This window comes from Heloderma suspectum, chromosome 4 (genome assembly GCF_057233095.1).
Source record: "Heloderma suspectum isolate Gila_16-S chromosome 4, 16-S_ref, whole genome shotgun sequence".
NCBI classification, from domain to species: Eukaryota; Metazoa; Chordata; class Lepidosauria; order Squamata; family Helodermatidae; genus Heloderma; species Heloderma suspectum.
Genome location: NC_139461.1, coordinates 108,744,655 through 108,768,048, shown reverse-complemented (window position 1 = coordinate 108,768,048; position 23,394 = coordinate 108,744,655). Strand labels below are relative to the sequence as shown.

Here is a 23,394-nt window from a genome sequence, read left to right as displayed (position 1 = left end):
CATTTCTTTATCTGCTAATGTGCTACAAATAAGAACATGTAAGCTAATAAAAAATGCTTGTGGGCTAATAACGTTTGAGGATTTATTTGCAAGACTGCACTTACCCCAAATCATGTGGCAGAGAAATTCTCCTACGTTATAGATAAAGAGGAAGAAGCCAGAGCTCCCAAGGAAAAATGCTACTATACCAGGTGGACTTAGCGCCTCATAGACTGGGTAGGGCCACTTCCTGGTTACCATGTGAATGGAGCTGATAGACAGCAGGCACTGGGTATGGCTGCTGCTTAAGTGCCTTATTCATAGTGCACTTGTAATACCCACACAGTCTCATCTTCCCATTTGGCTTTAATACCGGCACAATGGGTGTAGCCCGCTGGGTCTGTGTAACTGATTCTAGCACACCTTGCTTGATGAGGTGCTCAAGCTCTTCTTCAATTTTTCCCGCAATGCAAAAGGCACATTCCTGGTTTTCATGAAATTGGTGCAATAGATGGATCCAGATGGAGTGACACTGGCTTCCCTTTGTATTCTCCCAAGTCTTCAGGAAATACCCTTAGAAATTTATTAACAATTGCTGCAAGCTGACCTATAGCAAGGGCATGAATTCCTTGAATGCTAATCCCTATTTATGAGAACCAGTTTCTCCCCAAGAGTTTTTTCCTCTGCCCCTCCACAATGATAAGTGAAAGCTTCCCTTGGAAGGAGCGACACTGTACATCTACAGTGCAGCATCCAACGATATATTGACCTTCTTTGCATTGTAATCACGCAGAACACATGACATGATGGACTTGACAACTTTGGGGCAAGGGTCCCAGAAAATATGTGTGTAAAGGCGTCTCTGTTAATTATGGATACCCCAGACCTGAATCCACTTCCATTTTGAACTTCCAGCCATGGATTAATACTGTTGCATACAACACAGAATCGTGAAATTCCTTGCCACAGACCTTCTGAATGTGATTGTCATTCCTCCCTCAGACTCCTCCAAGGACACAGGAGAATGGCAGGCTCCAGACCCGGGGCAAGGGACTAGCGCAGAAGTAGCCCAAGCCCCCTGTGGAGGAGCCACGCCCGCCTGCAGCTTCCCCAGAGGATTCAGAGGGCGAAGCTCCACTGGCCCCATCAGAGAGAAGGCGGCTTCATGTAAAACAGCAACGAAGGTGAGCCACTGTCCATTTGAGACAGAGAGGCTCCCAGAGGCCAGATTGCCAGCAGCTGCTCTAGGATGCCGCCATTAAAAGCGGGAAGCAGACCGAGACGAAGCTTCACCAGATCTCGTCTGCCTCACCTAGACCCCGAACCTCAACCTCAGCCTCGCTCATGAATCCCTGTATTTAGACTGAATTTAGACTGTATTTAGGACTGGAAAACAAACTTCTCTCTGCCACGCCATCTTGGATTTGTCAAACTGGTAAATCCCCCCGCTCTAGCCTCCTCCTCTCCTAGCCTTGGACAGGTTTACGACCCGGCTTATAGTCAGTGAGTGATTGCTGCTGCTTGCTGGGTAGCTGCAGTCAGCCAGCAAGAACTGACAGTGATAGAGTTGTTGAGTTTCATCACCCTGTGGATAATCAACCCCGTGAGACGCTAGGTGGAGTGACCTCTTATTACAGTTTCTTGACCTTGTGCTGACAGATTTTGAGCGGCAGACTCGCTCAAGGTGACCCTTCTTGCAAAACCTGCACTCAGCACCCTTGAATCTGCACGGAGAGCACCGATGTTGTCCCCCACAGCCTGAGCAGGAATAGGTAAGCCAGGGCCAGCTGCAGGTTTTATAGAGTACATTTCTTGTGTTTTGTTGACCTTGCTGCCCAGAATTCTTAGCCTGCTTGCTCTGGATGGCATTTACATCATCTGCATCTCTCCTGAGTTCTGTGATGTATAGTGATGCATTCTCACTGGCTAATGCCTTTTCGTGAGCCATTGCAAATGTCAAGTTTGGCTCCGACAGGAGCCGTTATTGTAGTGCTTCATCATAAACCCCACAGACAAGGTGATCCCGCAACATATCCTCTAGAAAATCCCCAAAGCTGCAGTGCTGAGAAAGACATCGCAGTTCTGCAATATAAGTGGCAGTGCCCTCTCCAGGTTGCTGCATTTGTTTGTGACATTTAAATCTCTGCACAACAACTGAAGGATATGGTGAGAAATGTATCTTCAATAATTCTAAAAGTTCATCAAATATCTTAGTTTTGAGTTCGACAGGAGCAGAGAGGTATCTTATTATGGCAAATGTCTGTGGCCCACAAACAGTTAAGAGCACAGCTCGCTTTTGTTCAGCATTAGCTATCTTACCTGCTTCAAGAGAGAATGAAAGCCATTCTGCAGAAGAATCCCAGGAAGCCGGATGACTAACATCAAACTCTTCGTTATGTCCATGAACAGCCATTTTGATTTTAATTCTCTTTAAAAAACAACAGGAGTTGCTCAGGTTCTTAATTGAGTCTAGCTGCCTGATTACCAGTTAGCTGTGTAAATGGATTCACAGTCTTTGCTGCCTGTATAGCTCTCAGGATCCCACCTTCACCACCAAAAAATGTTGTACTGGTAGTAGGAATGGCTACAGGAATCAGCGGGCCTCAAACACAATGGTTCTTTATTCAGCACACACAGAAGTCACAACTTAGCAGAAGCTCCACCCACCGTTGCTGCTCCCAATTCTACAGGAGCTGCCAAGGTTCAAAAACAATAACTGACTTACAGTCCCCCCTAGGATACACAACAGAAAGCCCCTAGAACAGGGGTCCCCAACCCCCGGTCCGCGGACCAGTACCGGTCCATGGCCTGCTAGCAACTGGGCCACAGGGATGTGCGAAACCCCCTCACCTTGGGGGTCTGCGGGGGGAGAGGTGATCTGTCCCCCCCCCCGGAATTCTCGCCGGCCCTGGCCGGCTCCGCTCCGTGGCGAGTCCGCGGAGCTGCCGGCCAACTCCAGCCGCTGGCGGACTTCCGGCTGCTGGGACGCAAATGGCTTCCCCAAGCAGACGCCATTTGCATCCCTGTTCTTCAAGTAATAGGCTACGTAAATCTCTACATAGCCGATTACTGCAAAGAACAGGGACGCCATTTGCGTCCCAGCCACCAGAAGTCCCCCCCTGCTGGTCTGTGGAAAAACTGGACTGGTCCCTGGCCTCAAAAAAGTTAGGGACCGCTGCCCTAGAGGACTTAGCCAGGACTTCGTCCCTTGGGGCTTCCCTGTGCTGCCGTCTGCTGAGCGCTGGAAAGCGGAGAGAGGCATTTTTGGTTTTGCGTTGTTGTTGTTAAAAGGACTTTTAACAACAACAAGAAGAAAAATAATAAGAAAAATAACAATAACTCCTCACTCAGCTTTGAGGCATTTACCAGGCAGCCGCACTGGAAAGCCCCAAAGGAGGAAGACCTGCCAAAGTTCTCTCGGAAGCTTTCAAAGAAGCTCCATGCAGGCTGCAGCTGGAATGGCTGCAAGGACAGAATGGGGGGAGATGGTAAAAGAAAAAAGCACATGCACACCCCCCTCAGCCACCTCCTTACAGTAAGGTAAGCGCTCAAGCCCTGCACCCTGAGAAATTTTTCCAAAATTCTCAGCAACCCAATGAAAGGGGCAGAAAAATGACTGCCTCTTTTGCAGGGAAACAAAGAGGCTGCAAAAGGACAGGTGGGGCACAGTACTAATAAATACTCCTGTCTGGGAACCACAAATATCTGCTAGTAGACTTCTCTTCCAAAACGGATACACTTTCCATTCAGATCAAAAGCCAGCATTCAACAATCTGCAATTCTCCCCTATCACACATCCTGCAATACTCCAGTGGGAGGAGCTACAGAAGCTCCTCCCCTTATTTTAAAATTTTATTTACAACATTTATATACTGCCCCACATCGAAATAGATTCCGGAGTGGTGAACAATAAAAGATAAAAATAATAAAACACCATATTCAAATTTTTGTTTTTTAAAAAAACAGAATATGGAATATGGAACCCTTTAGCCTTCCCCAACCTGGTGCCAACCAATGCTTTGGACTCCAACTCCCATCAGCCCCAGTCAGCATGGTCAATGGTCATAGGTTATGGGAAATGTAGTCCAGAGGGCACCAGACTGAATCTAACTGCTTTAAATGTTAAATGTTCAAAGCAAGAGTGCTGTGTGAAACTGAAAGAGGTCTGCTTGAAGGTCCCAACCGCAAAGCTTGTAGACAGCACAAATCACAGCACTTGAGTAATAAAGCAACCTGGTACATGCGAAAGGAATTTTGATAAGCAGCGTGCATAATCTCATTAAGTTTTGGATTTGATTAGGCTAAAAGGCCCCTCATACAGCCTAATGTATGGGTGGTATAATGCAGTTGTTCACGCAGTTCCAAAGCTTCTCGAGTCTAAAGTCAGATCAGGGAGGTGATTGTAGCTGAACAGTCAGGATTTCTTTCAGCGGGGTTCAGACGAGAAAGTCTTCTCAACTGGGGACGTCATGGCTGCATGTAATAACTAAGTGAGAAAAGGAATCCCCTCTTGGCTTTTTGCCAAAAGCAGCATGTGAAAGAGACTGTATTCATAAAAAAATATAGTAACAACAACTTACCAACAGATATAGGCAAAACCAGCAGCAGCTGCTAAGCTGAGCCCTTTACGCTTTGATGGATAACGGTGAGGTGTAATAAACATGTCAGACAGGGACAATGGAAATATAGTAGTGTGCTGGGAAGAAAATACACTGCGTCATATAACAATGTCCCATAGTGAATCTATGGAACTCATTACTTATTGACAGAGGGTAGCCATGTTAGTCTGTTGCAGCAAAAACAACAAAGGGTCTTGGCGTACCTTGAAGACGAATGAAGGTATTCTGGCATAAACTTTTGTGGACCATAGCCCACTTCAAAAGGCAATGCTCCATGCAAGTGGTCTGCGGTGCATGAAAGCTTACACCAGAATCAATTTGTTAGTCTTTAAGGTGACACAGGACTCTTTATCATTACTTATGAAAATGTGGGTGCTTCTCCGAGAAAAGGATATACTTCAACTATGGCCGCTTTGAACAAACACTAGAGACTAGGGAACTAGCTTATACAGATGATGCAACTTCTAATAACAACACTGTAGTTTCACAGCATGTCCTTTATATTTTTAGATTCACATTGATATGACAATTGTATTGTTTCTAGAACCTTCTATTTATTATTACATATATGTATGAGATTCAAAGGGGAGTGGAGTGGGCAGGAAAGGAGTCACAAAACAAAACACATACAGGTTTTTAAAAAAATATTAATGTTACCACAGGTCCTGGGATGATAAAAGATCATGGCCAGGCCAGTGGTGTCAGACATTTCATTTAAGCTTGCCTCCGTTTCTATTTTTTCCATTCTTAACAATTTACAGAGAAAGAATTATACATTTACAACTAGAGAAAGTGAGTTCATGGTGATTAATGTTGATAAAGCCAAATACCAAAGCACTGCATAATTGGCCACTTATTGTAAGGTTTTCTGTTTGCCAATGACTTTCAATTAGCTCTTTAAATGAATTCCTTTTGCTAGACAATGGGAAGCTGACTGTAGTGGTGACATTGGTAATGGACCATATACTGCAGCTTAAAACAAGTTGAAAACCCTTTACATGCATTTTGTTTTCTTCTCAGGAAAGTGGTCCCTTCTCATAGCAATTTTTAATATGGGTCTAGTCACACCGCGCACCATGAACCACTAAAGACAATTAAACTTTCTTTCCACTATAATGTATTGTTTAATCTAGCATTCATTCAAATAAATGCAAGCTTTGTTCTTTGAGCAAATTTAAAAAAAAAACTGTTTAAAAAGCAAATCTTAATAATTAGGCCTGGATTGACACTAGTCTCTGAGGGTTGGCAAAAATGGCTGGAAACAATGACGCATTCTTGGATTTTCAATTAACAGTTTTCTTTTCAGTTTCACGTGTAACAAGTAAAACTGACAAAGGAAAACAATTATCACAGAGCAGGGAGGAAATATTTTACTCTCAGCCCCCCACCACTAAAAAAACCCAACACTGATCTGAACAAGCGCAGTGATCTGGCTGTTAATGAATGGAATGCACGAAGACTTTTATTCTGACTGCCTATGAAAGCGTTGTTTCACGATGAGTTCTGTATTATTTTGTCTGGACTTATTTGCTGATACAGTTTAATTAATAGCTTTGTTTTCTAAGTAAAGCATAACAGTTTGCCACCTTTTGGGGCCACCACAATATGATACTTAGCATTTTCACATTCAGTGCGGTTAAAATACTGAAGGCTTAACTTTTTCTCCGGGAAGGGGGAATTCTATGTTTCTCCAACGCAGTTTTTTTCAGACTTTCCGTCCTTAGGAAACACGTTCCAGATGAGTTTGTCTGTACTGGTGATATCTCTGCATGTCTGTCATGGAACCCATGGATGCTGCTGAGGATTCTGGGAGAGGGGGTGCTTTAGGATGCACAGCCAGCCAACTGGGGCCGGCCCAAGGCATTTTGCCGGCTGAGGCAAAGGACAAGATGGTACCCACCCTCTGTTCCATGTACAGAAACCAACAGTTAAATCTTACTTCAATACTTGCAATACCATAGCGTCTTCCAGCACATCCAAGGGCAGCAGGCTTAACTTAGGAGGTGAAGGACAGGCCATGTGACCCGCACAGCTCTGTCCTCCAAGAAAGGGGAATGGCCAGGGGGCTGCTACTGCTGTTCCCCAGTTTCTGCTGCCTGAGGTGGTTGCTTCACTCTGCCTAATAGTAAGGCTAGCCCTGCAGCTGATGTGGGGTAGACCTGTTGGGCCTCACCATCACCCCCCACAAACAACGAGTGCATTCTACGGTACACTTAACACTCCCTAGCAGGACCAGCCCTACCATTAAGTAGAACAAGGTGGCCACCTCAGACCGCTGATTTTTTGTGCCATGACAGGGCAACAGATTGTTTTTATTTGTTATTTTATTATTCTTTATTATTCTTGCATCTTTATTATTATACTAATATATTATTATAAATAATACATTATACTAATTTATTATTCTTGTTTCTTTACTCCCAGGGAGGGTTAATGATGCTTGTAGGAATTTCTGCCTCAGGTGCTAAAATAAACTTAGCTGTCCTTGGATACTATGCAGCTTGGCTTGAGGGAGGGAGGGGAGCCATTTGCTACTCCAGCTCATGTAGCAAAATGCCTTGGGCTCTGCTGGGCTAGGCCTACCCTAGCTGCTCTGCACTCCAGAGGGAAACTGGTGGTGGCCATAGTCAAGCTCTCTTTCAGGAAACTTGTCCTCCATTGCTCTACATTCCCATCAAGGGACTGATGCAGCTCCATGGAGTTTCCTGTAATAGAGTTTGAAAATCATGGCTTTGTGACACACCGTGATATATGGACTCTGAGCAGTCTCACCACAGGTTAAAGTGAAGAACCTCTGAATTGTTTAACATACATTCTCCGTGGAAAACAGAAGCATTTATTATTTGCGGGGGAAGTAACGTGTAGTCAACATTATTACCTGAGAAAGATAAATAAGGCCTTGTATATCCTCTTCTCTGCCTCACAATTTATACTTTTATGAACAATTTATGAACATACTTTCATTATTTTTGAAAGCTTACTAGGAAGCTGGCGTCACGTTGCAACTAAGAGAATGTGAGTTGAGAAATCCCAGATTCCTTCAACCCTGAACTCACAAGGAGGCCTTAAGCAGCCCACTCTTGCTCAGTCTCTCCTGCCTGCCACCCCCTCCCATCACCTTTGAGGATAATGATGCTGACATACCGTACAGGATTGTTGAAATTATTACTGCAGAATCCCTGGGTCGGGGCTCCACAAAAGCAGGGGCTAAAGTGGCCAGCAGAGACCACAAATCTCCTTCGAGCAACCACTTGTCCCCCAGTTACCCAGCCCAAAGTGAGAGACCCCCGCTCCTTTGTCTTCCTTGCTCTCTGTGCATCACAGAGAACCTGGAATAACAGGGATCTGTCAGATCATGCTGGTTAGGAGAGACAGGCTCTGGCCCTCTCCCAAAAGAATTTGGAGGAAGGGAAGGGTCTGTCGGTCAGTTTACACCAGCGTCTAGAGACAATCAGAAGTGGGGAGAGACTAGCCCCTTCCTTTTCCCAAGCACTCCTCATGTGCTGTGAACTTGCTCAAAAGAGGGGTAGGGGGAGACAGAGGGAATCGCAAATAATGGCTGGCTACCAAGCTCTCCAAAAATTTAGAGGCCCCTGTCATGGACGATTTTTTTGAAATATTTGAAATATTTTTAGAGCAGAGTACATACAATCCTGTACACACCCTTCCATACACACTGGCTGCACACACTCGTTTATATATGCAATGTATCCTACATATACATACACTCACCCACACTCATCCCCCTTCAGGTGTACACTCTTAGCTACCTTCTGCCTGAACAGACTCTCCCAAAGATGTGATTCTCAGAACCAAACTAGGTGTGACAGCAGTAGATCCATGATCAGATCTCCTTTTGTTTAAGATAGAGCAGTAGCCCTAGGAGGTGTGGGGAGATAATCTGATCAGAACTGAAGGGCAGGGAAAGCAGGGGTTAACTGTTTCCCCTAGAGCAGGGGTCCCCAACCTTTTTGGACCTGTGGGCAGATTTCGGAATTTGACAAACTGCTATGGGCACCACCACAAAATGGATCCCATGGAGGATGTGGCTAGTCATTTAATGGCTGATGTGGCTAGTCAAGACATGGTGCAGAGAGAGAAATAGCGAGGCTAGAGGCTGGGAGGGAGGGGGAAATGGAAAGAGGTGCTTCTGGCCAGCTCAGTTTTCTTCTTGCTCTCTCCCTCTCTCTGCCCCCTCCCCACTCCCAGCCTTGCTATTTCTCTCCCCAAACTCTTTCTTCATTATTTCTCCCCCTTCCCCGTATCTAGCCGCCTTCTTTCCCTTTCTAGCCTTGCGTTTTCTCCCACTCACGCCTATATCTTTCTGTTTCTCCCCCCCTGCTAGCCCCAAGCCTCAGTAGCCACTAGCCTCACTAGCCTTTCTCCGCTCTCCCCCTTTGCCTTATTTTCTCTTCCTGCCCACTGAACAGTGGATCAATGCAGGTTCAGGAATAGGAAGGAGAACTCAGTGCCTTAACTTTTTTCAATTTTTCATGAACGATTGTTTTTGAAGGGGGCAGGGAGCGGAGAGCTTTGTGGGCACCATTAGAGGTGTCTGGGGATGCCATGATGCCTGCAGGCACCGCACTGGGGACCCCTGCCCTAGAACATTTCCCATGAAGTTGCTGTTTGCCTTATGGGGAGAACAGAAAACATACCATATGGATGTTTTTACCTCACAGGGCAAATAGCGGCCAGGGAGGAGATGATCACAACCACAGTGAGGGCAAAGGGTTAAAGCCCCCATAAACCCACCCCCACAAGGATCCGGATCTGGATTATTCCCCATACTACTTTTGCCCTAGTGAAGCACATGGAATATAAGTACCCTAACTGGGAATGGCCCCTTCATGGATCACTGCCTTGTTGTGGCGAAGGGGCTTGCGTAACTCAGTGAAGCCATAAGCTATGCCGTGCAGGGCCACCCAAGACGGACAGGTCATGGCAGAGAGTTCTGACAAAATGTGGTCCACTGGAGAAGGAAATGGCAACCCAATATTGTTTAGGAACCTGGACTGGGAAAGACTGAAGGCAAAAGGAGAAGGGGACGGCAGAGGATGAGATGGCTAGATAGCATCACCGATGCAATGAATATGAACTTGAGCACGCTCCGGGAGAGAGCGCAGGACAGGAAGGCCTGGCGTGCTATGGTCCATGGGGTCACGAAGAGTCGGACACGACTGAACGACTGAACAACAACAACAACTGGGAATGGCATCATAGCATTTGCCTTTCCACAGAAATGAGCCCCACTACACATTCTGGTAGGGTTTCACTCTGCCAATAACCCATAGCTTTGCGATTCTGCACACAGATTTCCTTCTTTAATTAAAAAAAAACAAAGGTTTTATGCCTCATGATTGTTGAAAAAGTGAGCCTGACCCCAAGCTCTGCATCCGCAAGACTCAGGACAAGGAACCTAAAAGGTTTACCATGGCAAAGTGTCCATTCCTGTATTGCACACTTCTGATACCCACCAAACACTTCTGAGTTGATTCCGTGCAGGTCCCTGCCTGTTTGCATGACAAAAGGAGGGCCACAGTTTGGCAAATGGCTGCCAAAATTTTAAATTGTACTTATTACATTTATATCTCACTTTTCCTCTGAGGAGCTCAAGGCAACATAGATGACCATCTCACAACAACCCTGTGAAGTAGTTTGGTTGAGAATAATTGGCCCAAAGTCAGCCAGTGAACTTCCTGACTTGGAGAGGATTAGAACTAGGGTCTCCCCAGTCCAACACTCTAGCCCAGTCTTCTCCAACCTGGTGCCCTCCAGATGTTTTGGACCACAACTCCCAGCATTCCTGCCCATTGGCCAAGCTGGCTGGAGCTGATGGCAGGTGAAGGGCACCAGGTTGGGGAAGGCAGCTGTAGCCACTATACCACACTGCCAGGTGAAACCTCTGATGCCACATGAGGTACCAGCAGGATTTCCAGAGGGAGAAGGGTGGATTTTCAGTATACTACATAACTCATTACCCCTCTTCCTCACAGATAGCATTCTAGAGGATTAAATGAAGCAAACTCATTTGTACAGGGCCAAAAATGCAGAAATTGGCCTGTCGCGGCACAGAATGCTGAACCTTTTGTTGCACTGCCCTGAGTTAGAGCCAGTAGCCTAACACGGCACAGAGCAGAGACAGTTCAGAGAATCAAGGCTGAGTCTTGGGTATGATTATTTCATTCATTTTGGCTCTTATGACTCAGTCTCATACGGAACCTTTCCTCCCACCTATCCCCGAGAGGACACGTCATGAATTTAGCACACACCCACAACTTCTATTTTACTGGCAGCATCTTTGCCCTTGACGAGCAAAGACTCTTTTAACACATCCTTCCCTTTTTGTTTTGCTTTAAGCTAAGGCAATTTAAAAATGAAATTTAAAACATAGAAGAAACCTGTTTGTGTCATTTAGCTCCTCCATTTGATGCTACCATTTGCTGCTTGGCCGGTGAGCTCCCACTATATACCTTTTGGGATCTTGCACTCCTTTCTAAAAATTACCAAGCATTCATTTGTATGCCCAGGCATCCTTCATTGTATAACACTCTTGTTTACGGCAACAGCAGTTTCATTATTTTGAATGCACTGAAGTAACCTCGGAAGTTTCTCTCCGCCCCCATTTAATGACTTCACATCTTCCATTGACTTAAACCTTGGCAAGCAATGATTCATTGACATTCCCTCCCACCCTGTTTTAAGGCTCCTTTTGGCAATTCACACACCCACCCATTGCATACAGTTCTATGAACGCTTAAAGAGACAGCATAGGATTCATAGGAAGCTGCCTTATACTGAGTCAGACCAGTCCATAGTATTGTTGATACCGACTGGCAGGGTTTTGGACAGGAGTTTTTCCAGCCTTACCTGGAGGCACTGGGGACTGAATCAGAGACCTTCAGCATGCAAAGCAGATGGCCCCAGCAAAGCTATGAGCTATGGCCCCAGCAAAGAAGCACCAAACAAAGATTTGCAAAATCTGGGCCTGATCCAGTCAGTGTTAAGCACCTCTCATTAATTGCAACAGGAGGTATTAAGAGTGTGTTTCACCCTCCCATTGAAATCAATGGAACTTAAAAGTGCATAATTGGCTGGATTGTGCCTGCGTTCTTTTGCAGAACATTCATAAGTCATGCAAGGGTGGAATGTTTATTGCAAGTTATCTTTGTTTCATTCAGGGTTTTTGGTTTGGTTTGTTACTCACAATAGCATGATTCATCCATTCAGAAACGTCCAAATCAAGGTGCTTGGGATAAACCAGTTCCCGATCATAACAGTATAATGTCCAGAAAGACGCAAGCACGAACTAAAATAAAGCATTTACATTTTTAGGTCATTTATTTATTTTAAAATGTGATGGCTTATCTAAGAATTGCACATAACAAGACAAAGTGCTAAAAAAGAGAGAGAGAAAGAGAGTGTGTGTCTGGGAACCGTCTTAAAATCACAGCATCTTGGAACAATGATTTTTGAAATGGGGGAGGACTTATGCAGGCGTTTCGGACGTTGTCATAACAGTATATACTTCATGATTTAAAAATCCATTATATGAAAACTAACTAGTGCAGCTATACAGAACATAGGTACCAGTCGTTAGTCCTGGAATGGGTAAAGCAGTAACTGGAGAGTCTATAGGGCAGGGATATGGAACCTTTTTTGTGCCAAGGGCCACATACCTTCAGAGGTAATCTGCTGGGGGCTGCATGCTTGCAGTAGGCATGGCCAAAGCCAGTGGTGGGCAGATCCAAAGCCTAAAGTGGGCGAGGTCACCCTTGTTCTCTCCCTGCCACCCCTCTGGAACCTTCTTTTCTCTCTCCCTCCCCAATCTCCCTCTTCTGCTGGGGGAAGGACAGATTGGTCTTGGCTGCCAGAGGTCTGAACTGATTGTTTGCTGAGGGCTTCTGAAATTAGGCTGAGGGCGAGGTGTTGCCCATCCTTGCTATATGGTAGGGGAGAACAGACCTCAGTCTTACAGGATCTATTTTTTGTTTTACTAGAATATTGAGATCCACCAACTGAAGCCAGGTGCAACAGAATTAAAGTAATGGCACCTCTGAACTACTGCTGAGCTTAGGAATTGGTTGGGAGCATCAAAAATGGGCTGAGCTCACAGTCCTCCCACACAAAAGGTTTCGGCATTTCATCAGCCAAAAATAGCAGGGGGTGGTGCCGGGCGGGGCGAGGGAGGAGTCATTGCATAGTTGTTGCTATGGCTAAAAAAAAATGGGATTCAGAACTCATTACTGATCTACTGTAAGTCACCCAGAGATCTACTAGAAGATACCAAACTACTTTCTGCACACCCCTGTTATAAGGGGACTTCATACCATCCTCCCCACACACGTTCAGTGAATGTGTGATGGTGGAGTGAGATCACACCTTCTGGCCCAGGTGTGGCCGCTGTAAAAAAGGCAAATTCCATGTTAGGCATAATTAGGAAAGGAATTGAGAATAAAACCTCCTATATCATACTGCCCTTGTACAAATCTATGGGGTGACCACACTTATAATTCTGGGTACAGTTCTGGTCACCGCACCTAAAAAAAGATATTGTAGAGTTTGAAAAAGGGCAGAAAAGGGCGACAAAAATGATCAAGGGGCTGCAGCATCTCCCCTATGAGGGAAAGTTACAACAGCTGGGACTGTTTAGCTTGGAAAAAAAGGAGGGTAAGGGGAGACATGATAGAGGCGTACAAAAGTATGCACTGTGTGAAGAAAGTGGACAGGGAGACATTTTTCTCCCTCTCTCATAATACTAGGTTCCATGAAGCTGATTGGTGGGAGATTCAGGACAGGTAAAAGGAAGTACTTCTTCACACAGTGCATAGTTAAACTATGGAATTCACTTCCAAAAGATGTAGTGTTGGCTGCCAGCTTGGATGGCTTTAAAAGGGGATTGGACAAATACATAGAGGATGAGGCTATCAAGGGCTACTAGTCCTGATGGCTACATGGCATGCTACCTCCAGTATCAGAAGCAATATGCCTATGTACAGCAGTTCCTGGGGAACATGGGAGGAAAGGTGCTGTTGCACTCATGGCCTGCTTGTGGGTTTCCCGTGGGCAGCTGATTGGTCACTATTTTAATAGAATGCTGGACTAGATGGACCTTGGCCTGATCCAGCATGGCTTTTCTTATGTTCAATGCCAACACACCCACTAGCCCCCCTCCCCCACCAGTGTACACATAGTTCATCCCTTGTTAATGCTGAAAGTTAATGTGGCCATTGGGGGCATGACGAGAGGATCTAATCCCACACTTGCCTCATGAACTTACTAAACATATGTGGGGAAGGGGGTGGAAAAGCTAATGCATTGGGGACTTTTTAATTTAGGGGCAGGGAGATGACAGCGGGGCATGACAGAGGCATACAAAATTATGGAAGGAGGGAATTTTTTTTCTCCCTCTCTTGTAACACAGCATGACATGGAGGGAGCAATCCTATGGATGCTAGTCAGCTGCTAGACAGCCATAGGATATGGTGGTTCTCTGGGAACTGACCCTCCCCCACTCCTGTGCTGCCTCATAGGCAGTTTGGAATGGCCCCATGCTCTGCGCTTGGAAGAGGCGCACGGAGCGGCGAAAACGGGGTGTTCCGGGGCGGGGAAGGTGGAAATGCCGATATGACACATCCTATGTGTCATCCGGCAGCCACCTCCCCCACTCCGCCTTCCCGTGGCTAGACAGCCAAAATAGGCTGTCTAGCCACAAATGCAGGGCAGCTGCAAATGTCCTGGGCACAGCAATAAAACGGCTGCCATGGGTGGGCACGGCTAGTCTCAAAGAATAAGTAACCTGCCCAGAGGCATTCATGGGAAATTAAGATGGCAGCAGCTAGAAGCTCCCACTTCACTTTGAAGAAATCCCAGCTGCCAGTAAGAAAATATAAAAATATTTTTAAAATAAAAATTGGGAGGAGCAGGATGTCTCACTGGGTACCGAGGAAAGTGTCTGGGGGGGGGGGGCGGTATTGGTTGCCTACTCCTGACTTAAAGCATCAGCATTATCTCAGAATAATCCTTTCATACTAAATATACTGTCTGCTAGGGCTATAAAAATGGTTTATTTGTAACTTACCACGGACAAAGGAAAATCCAGGCCACCAAAGATCAAGTCTCTGAAGGGAAATATGGACTTAGCAATTCGTTATTTCTTCATTAGTACAAATGCATCAGCCAGCAAGGAGACCCCATAGAAAACAGCCTGCAAAACCTACATTAATTACAGCCAGTGAGTGATCTTCACCCAGTTTTTATTGTACACACCTCAACAAACCCCATTCTTGCCCTTAAGGGAGCCATTTTCAGGGTGAACCATGAATCAGCATTGTGAAAGTTAGCGCTGGCTAATTCTATCTTATTTACTGAAAGTGTTTTAATAAATTAGTTTGGTGGTAAACTTTAACACTGTCTTGTTTAACGGACTCAAATAAGAAGATTTTATGTGACTAGGCAGCTTTGTTTAGCATGGATGTGCAAAGATCCATTAATGTAAGAGCTGGGGAAGGGGAGAATCACCTCAAGGGAGCAAAGAGGTTATATGCCATGTACTGGCTCAGCTCCCCTTCATGGATCACTGCCTTGTTGTGGCGAAGGGGCTTGTGTAACTCAGAGAAGCCATAAGCTATGCTGTGCAGGGCCACCCAAGACAGACAGGTCATGGTGGACAGTTCTGACAAAATGTGATCCACTGGAGAAAAAAATGGCAACCCACTCCAGTATTCCTGCCAAGAAAACCCCATAGAACGTATCACAAGGCTAAACGATATGATGCCAGAAGATGAGCCCCTAAGGTTGGAAGGTGTCCAATATACTACTGGGGAAGAGCAGAGGGAATTTCCAAGTAGCGCCAGAAAGAGTGAAGCGGCTGGGCCAAAGCCGAAAGGACACTCAGGTGTGGATGTGTCTGGTGGTGAAAAGAAAGTCCGATGCTGTAAAGAACAATATTGTTTAGGAACCTGGAATGTAAGATCAATGAATCAAGGTAAGCTGGAGGTGGTCAAACATGAGATGGCAAGATTGAACATCGACATCTTGGGAATCAGCAAACTAAAATGGACAGGCATGGGTGAATTTAATTCAGGTGACCATTATATCTACTATTGTGGGCAAGAATCCCATAGAAGAAATGGAGTAGCACTCATAGCCAACAAAAGGGTGGGAAAAGCAGTACTGGGGTACAATCTCAAAAATGATAGAATGATCTCAGTACGAATCCAAGGCAAACCATTCAACATCACAGTAATTCAAGTCTATGCCCCAACCACTGAGGCCGAAGAAGCTGAGGTTGATCGGTTCTATGAAGACCTACAACACCTTCTAGAACTAACACCAAAAAAAGATGTCCTTTTCATCATAGGGGATTGGAATGCTAAAGTAGGAAGTCAAGAAATAACCGGGTAACAGGCAAGCATGGCCTTGGTGTACAAAATGAAGCAGGACAAAGGCTAATAGAGTTTTGCCAAGAGAACACGCTGATCATAGCAAACACTCTTTTCCAACAGCACAAGAGGCGACTCTACACATGGACATCACCAGATGGTCAATATCGAAATCAGATTGATTATGTCCTTTGTAGCCAAAGATGGAGAAGCTCTATACAGTCAGTAAAAACAAGACCTGGAGCTGACTGTGGCTCAGATCATGACCTTCTTGTTGCAAAATTTCGGCTGAAATTGAAGAACGTAGGGAAAACCACTAAACCATTCAGGTATGACCTAAAACATATCCCTTATGAATATACAGTGGAGGTGAGGAATAGATTTAAGGGATTAGACCTGATAGACAGAGTGCCTGAGGAACTATGGACGGAGGTCCGTAACATTGTTCAGGAGGCAGCAACTCAATCCATCCCAAAGAAACAGAAATGCAAGAAAGCAAAGTGGCTGTCTGATGAGGCTTTACAAGTAGCTGAGGAAAGAAGGGAAGCGAAAAGCAAGGGAGAAAGGGGAAGATATACCCAACTGAATGCAGAGTTCCAGAGAATAGCAAGGAGAGACAAGAAGGCCTTCTTAAATGAACAATGCAAAGAAATCAAGGAAAACAACAGAATGGGAAAGACTAGAGATCTCTTCAAGAAAATCATAGATATCAAGGGAATGTTTTGTGCAAAGACGGGCATAATAAAGCACAAAGAAGGCAGGTATCTAACAGAAGCAGATGAGATTAAGAAGAGGTGGAAAGAATACCCAGAAGAACTATACAGGACAGATCTTAATGTCCCTGATAGCCATGAGAGTGCGGTCATTGAACTTGAGCCGGACATCCTCGAGAGTGAAGTCAAGTGGGCCTTAGGAAGCATTATTAACAACAAAGCTAGCGGAGATGACAGTATTCCAGCTGAGCTATTCAAAATCCTAAAAGATGATGCTGTTAAAGTGCTGCACTCAATATGCCAACAAATTTGGAACACTCAACAGTGGCCACAAGACTGGAAAAGGTCAGTTTACATTCCAATTCCAAAGAAGGGCAATGCCAAAGAGTGTTCAAACTACCGTACAACTGCGCCCATTTCACATGCCAGCAAGGTGATGCTCAAAATCCTACAAGCTAGGCTTCAGCAGTATGTGAACCGAGAACTACCGGAAGTACAAGCTGGGTTTCGAAGAGGTGGAGGAACTAGAAATCAGATCGCAAACATTCGCTGGATCATGGAGAAAGCAAGAGAATTCCAGAAAAACATCTATTTCTGCTTCATTGACTACGCTAAAGCCTTTGATTGTGTGGATCACAACAAACTCTGGCAAATTCTTAAAGAGATGGGAGTACCAGACCACCTTACCTGTCTCCTGAGAAACCTGTACGAGGGTCAATAAGCAACAGTAAGAACCAGACATGGAACAACCGATTGGTTCAAAATTGGGAAAGGAGTACAAGGCTGCATATTGTCGCCCTGCTTATTTAATTTATATGCAGAGTATATCATGAGAAACACTGGGTTGGATGAATCACAGGTCGGAATTAAGATTGCCGGGAGAATTATCAACAACCTCAGACGATACCACCCTAATGGCAGAAAGCGAAGAGGATCTCAAGAGCCTCTTGTTGAGGGTGAAAGTGGAGAGTGCAAAAGCTGGTTTGAAACTCAACATTAAAAAAACTAAGATCATGGCATCTGGCCCCATCACTTCCTGACATATAGGAGGGGAAGAAATGGCAGCAGTGACAGATTTTATTTTCTTGGGCTCCAAGATCACCGCAGACAGTGACTGTAGCCATGAAATTAAAAGACGCTTGCTCCTTGGGAGGAAAGCTATGGCAAACCTAGACAGCATAGTAACAAGCAGAGACATCACCTTGCCGACAATGTATGGCTGTGAGAGCTGGACTATAAGGAAGGCTGAGCGCCAAAGAATTGATGCTTTCGAACTGTGGTTCTGGAGAAGACTCTTACGAGTCCCCTGGACTGCAAGGAGGTCAAATCAGTCCATCCTAAAGGAAATCAACCCTGACTGCTCACTGGAAGGACAGATACTGAAGCTGAAGCTCAAATATTTTGGCCACCTAATATGAAGAGAAAAGTCACTGGAAAAGACCCTGATGCTGGGAAAGATTGAAGGCAAAAGGAGAAGAGGACGGCAGAGGATGAGATGGCTAGATAGCATCACCGATGCAATGAATATGAACTTGAGCACTCTCCGGGAGAGAGCGGAGGACAGGAAGGCAGGGCGTGCTATGGTCCATGGGGTCATGAAGAGTCAGACACGACTTAACGACTGAACAACAAGTGGCTCAGCTATAGACAGATCAGTATCATACTGTTAGCAGAGGACACAAAAGCCATGGAGTCCACTCTGTTGTCTTAAGGCAACATTGAAGAACAGTCAGAAAGGGGAAAACAGGTGATCTTGCAGCCAGAGAACCAAACCAAGAGAGTACATCACAAAAACACCGTAGCAAAGAAATCTTTATTAGCACACACAGAGTTTGTTGTAGAGAGAATACACCCTACATAAATAGATTAAGGGATACAACATATGTGAACCTCAGCCGACACTGGAGGAACAGAGGACAAGCCTTTACTGCAGTGGTGTTCCTGGGTGTATCCCCTTTACTTGTTTGACGTTGTCCCCATATAAAGGAAGTATTCCCAGTGGTGGGTATAAGGGCTCCACCAAGGACTCTGCTCTGCGACTGAAAACTTCTCTAAATCAATACAAGAATGGAGAGAGAAAGAGAGAATTATGTTTGGCTACTTTAAAGCAGGGGTGGGAAGAAAGGAGACATCCAGATGTTTGGGGATTCAACTCGGAGAAGCTCCTGCCAGCATGGCCAGTGCTTAGGAACGCTGGGAGTTGAAGTGCAAAACATCTGGAGATCTGCTTTCTGCCCACCCCTACTTTAAAGTAGCCAACATCTTTCTCTCTGTCTGTTTCTCTCCGTTCTTGTATCGATTCAGAGACGTGCCCAGCGAAGTCCCTCGTGGAGTTTGCCACACCAGCCGCCGAGATTTCAGCCGGCTAAGGATGGCTCCCGCGATTCTGTCGCCACCCCCGTGCTCTTTAGCCGCAGGAAGTAGAAGCCACCTGCTTCCTGAGGCACAGATGGCCGCGGATCGGCGTCTCCAGCTCCAGAGGAGCCTTTCGCTACAGGCGGCGGGAGCCCCGCTTACCAGATGGAGAAATGTCAGAAATGTCCACGGCCCGCCGTAGGCTGAGGCGCCGGGCGGCTTTGCTTCTTCTTGCCTCAGTGCCTGGGAGGTCGCACGGAGTAGAAACGCGTACCAGGCAAAAGCAAGGCAGTGGCCGAGGAAGAAGGAAGAGGGCTTCATGGTGCAGCCGGGAGCGACGGCGCAGCCTAAATCGGCAGCAGCTCCTTCTTCCTTCTGCCCGTGAAACGGCCAAGCGGCCGTGGAAGAGCGACAGGAAGCCTTGCGCGCACGGCGCGGGCGTTACTTTTGCAACAGCCTCGGGCGAACTTTGCCTCTGTTTCTCTTTCCTTCGCCCTCACAAAAGTAGGCGGACTCTTTGGATTTAAATGCCTTGCTCCCGATCACGGAAGATGAGTTGCCCGTTAACATAAGTTTCGGTGCTTTATGCAAAGTGTGTCGGAGGGAGGAGTTTGCATGATGAAATGACGGTCGTTACCCCTAAAGAAGAACCGGTTGTCCCTAGAAGTGGGCTGCTAACTTAGCCTGCCTCGACAGTGATACTGCAATCTCTGTTGCGCCATCATCTTCGTATAAAAGGGAGGATGAAGCAATGGCTTGCATCCAATCTTAGTCCCACTTACACTCACTGATGTAAGTGGGGTGTAAGTTCAACTGACATTGGATACAACCCATTATTCACTTCGTTTTTCTTTTAAGGAAATCATGTGTGTTCAGGGCTGAAGGAGAAGTAAAGTATGAACCTACACCTGTTGCAACTTTTGATTGTAACCAATACTGCAGGATTTGATATTTTGGGCTTGCAATACTATATGGACTTTCCTGGAAATAAGCTGCCGTAGCACTGTGCTGTTAATAATGTTTTTGGAAAGCATGGACAGCTAGTGCCTTGTTCTGCTTTCTCATATAACTCCATTCATGCTGACATGTTCTATTAACACTTTTTCTAGTGGGCTGAGCAGGTGTAAACATTAAAGGACAGACAGGTCGGACAAAGGCCACAGGTAATAAAGCTTAAGTTCTGTGTGCTTTTTCCTGTTGCTTGTTTGCAGTTGCAGGATTTGAGGGCAAATCCTGTGCATGCTGAGACAGCAAAAAGTCCCACAACTCTCTGCAATGTGAAATAACGATTTCAGGTTGTATTCAAAATAGGTAGAGTACATGTGAGAAATAGGTTAAGGGGCTTTCAGATGTGGGTCACAGTCAGTTGCAGGCCATGGCTTCCCCATTCAGGAGTGTTTTGCACTAGGGACAATTTTTCACTGCTTTTTGGCTTTGCCAAAGGACCTTACCATAAAATACAGTTCTTTTCACTGTTCTCCCTGTAAATCCATGTACACCCAATAGATGAAGGCTGCTGTTATGAAGGCAACTTCACAGTGTGAGATTTGACCTTTAAGTTATAAAAATGTCTTGCCCATGGGCCCTCCAAAACCTGGAGCTGGCACTGCCAAAGGGTATTTGCCTAGTGGGGGAAAAAGGAAATCTTTTCATTGCAGGGAGCTGGGACATCGAAATCGCAGTGTTCAAAAACTCTGAAAAACTAGCCAGCCAGTGAAAAACCAGTATATTGGGTTCTAGGGATGAATCTGAACCTGGTCCTCTTAAACCCTCTACTGTCTCTGTGGTATTGTTAATCCCATGTTGTTTGGCTGAGGCATTTCATGAAGTGGTGGGGCCTGAAGGATGAAATATTCTGGGGTGGAGGGATTCTGATAAAACATAACTTGTGTTCTACCCAGATTCTCCCCCCAAAGCAGTTTTTCATTAAAGGCCTGGGGGAACCTCTTCCTCCTTCTCCTCTAGGTAGGGTTCAGATGAGATACAAAGAATGGAAAGGTATTCAGGCAAGTAGGCATCTGTGATGAATTACCTGCTCCTATATTGCTTGGAAATGATTTGGAGGTGGAAGTGACCACGGTGGGAGTTCTAAGTAAGTGAAGAGTCTGGCTGAGACCTGCACTGTGCTCACTAGTGGGTAGAATGGGCAGGTGGATCAAAGCTGTTCAAAGGGTGCACCAGGGAATGTGGCTTGCAGTGATGGTGACCGGGAAGCAAGGGAAAATGGGCTGTTGCAGGAAGCCCATAATGTGTGGGTTTCAAGAAGGAGTTGGCTTGGTCAGGAGGAGTCAGTCCTAAGTAGGGTCCTGTATCCTCATTTTGCTGAGGCTTGTGCTAACCAAGTCTGGAATTCCCCTTCCACCATCGCTAACGGCAGCCCTGGACATAGGGAAGAGGGAAATTTTCATTGAGTATGGGTCTGTAACAGACTATGTTAGGAAAGATCCTGAGATGGAGGAAGTTGTGTTTGTTGCATTTTTACAAGAGTTTGCAGGGATCTTTGACCCTCATAATTCAGAGGCTGTGGAAAGTGATCTTGCTGTTTGGGAATAGAGGAAGGGTTTCCAAACTAAGAGTCTAACATTCCATCTGGCTGAGGGGGCTGCAAGCCCTGGAGAAGCAACTGTGGACTTGCAAATGACAAATTAATCCTATTGTGAGTCTGAATGACTGTGTGTAGAACAAAAATGCAAAATACTATGAAATTCCTGTCTATGGGTATGACAAAGAGACATGTTGTTATTTTGAAGTCAGCTACCCACCTGCCACAGTGCAGAGACAAATAGATGTGGATACTGAGGAACTATTTATATATGGAGACCCAATGATTATCAGTTGCAATGTGTCTTCTAAAGAGGAAAGTAGTTTCTGATGAAGACTGTGTTACCCTGAAGCTTGCTCGGCCAGACTTAATTGAACTTGCTGTTGGTGTGGAGAAATTTATAGACTGTGGGCTGTCCAGCAGTGCAGTATCCAGAATGTAAAATGTTCCTTTTGATCCGGGTGGAAGGTTGTGTAATGGAACCCTGCAACTTGAACTGTGTTCAGATTTGATGTAGTTATGTATATATTTTGCATTGGAACTGGCTTTAGCTTACCTCTCCTACTATTAAGACCTGTCTGAAGTTTCGGCTAGAAAAAGTATTACATATGAACAGGGGGACTAAAATTAGAAATTTCTCTTCACACATATTTAACAACACCTTAAACAACACCTATGAACAGCTTTGCTTGTGGACTTCTGCAGATCAAGCTGCCATTCAATGTACAGTAGCAGGATACTCTGACTTCACTAGAAAGGCTGAAAAGCCCACCTAGCAAAAATCACGAAAGATGGAGGATGGGGAGGTGAAGATGGCCTCTGCTGCTCGTCCCACCCTGCTGGTTTCTAGGAAACTCGGAAGACTCTGATAGGGTTGTGCCCTTAGTGTCTGGGAGCAGAGACAGCAATTCATTTAGAAGATAGGGAGTGGTGCTATTGAAAGCAGAGATGCTGTGTTAGCTTATTAGAACCACTAATATATTACTATTTATATTACTACTTAAGATGATTGCTTATTCCAGATGTTGATAGAGTTCGTAAATCACTATCTGTTTAATCCTTTAAGTACCTATGTTCTGGTCTGGGTGGATTCTAAAATTGCTTTATCTCAAACCTTCGTGCACAGCTACGGATCTAAAGAGGAGAGTCCTACTGCTCTTTGCAGATCAGTAGGTCATAGAATCATAGAATAGTAGGGTTGGAAGGAGCCTATAAGACCATCAAGTCCAACCCCCTGCTCAATGCAGGAATCCAAGTCAAAGCATCCCTGACAGATGACTGCTCAGCTTCATCTTGAATTCCTCTAGTGTGGGAGAGCCCACCACCTCCCTAGGTAATCGGTTCCATTGTTGTATTGTTCTAACAGTCAGGAAGTTTTTCCTGATGTTCAGCCAGCATCTGGCTTCCTGTAACTTGAGCCCGTTATTCCGTGTCCTGCATTCTGGGATGATCGAGAAGAGATCTTGGTCTTCCGCTCTGTGACAACCTTTCAAGTACTTGAAGAGCACTATCATATCTCCCCTGAGGCATATCTTCTCAAGGCTAAACATGCCCAGTTCTTTCAGTCTCCTCTCACAGGGATTTGTTTCCAGTCCCCTGATCACCTTTGTTGCCCTCCTCTGAACCCTCTCCAGTTTGTCTGCATCCTTCTTAAAGTGTCGTGACCAGAACTGGACACAGTGCTCCAGATGAGGCCTAACCAGTGCTGAGTAGAGGGGAACTAGTACTTTATGTGATTTGGAAGCTATGCTTCTATTAATGCAGCCCAAAATAGTGTTTGCCTTTTTTGCAGGCACATCACA

The 23,394-nt window shown here is 45.5% G+C and overlaps 1 protein-coding gene across 1 annotated transcript; it reads right to left on the bottom strand.

The window, feature by feature from the left end:
* Positions 1–2,584: 2,584 nt before the first annotated feature.
* ADTRP (androgen dependent TFPI regulating protein) lies at positions 2,585–19,950 on the bottom strand. The gene is given in 5 exon segments (XM_084850332.1): positions 2,585–4,465; positions 4,560–4,675; positions 11,806–11,907; positions 14,680–14,814; positions 19,213–19,950. Coding segments are annotated over 5 exon segments (531 nt in total). The 5' UTR covers positions 19,372–19,950; the 3' UTR covers positions 2,585–4,446.
* Between the last annotated feature and the right edge of the window lie 3,444 nt (positions 19,951–23,394).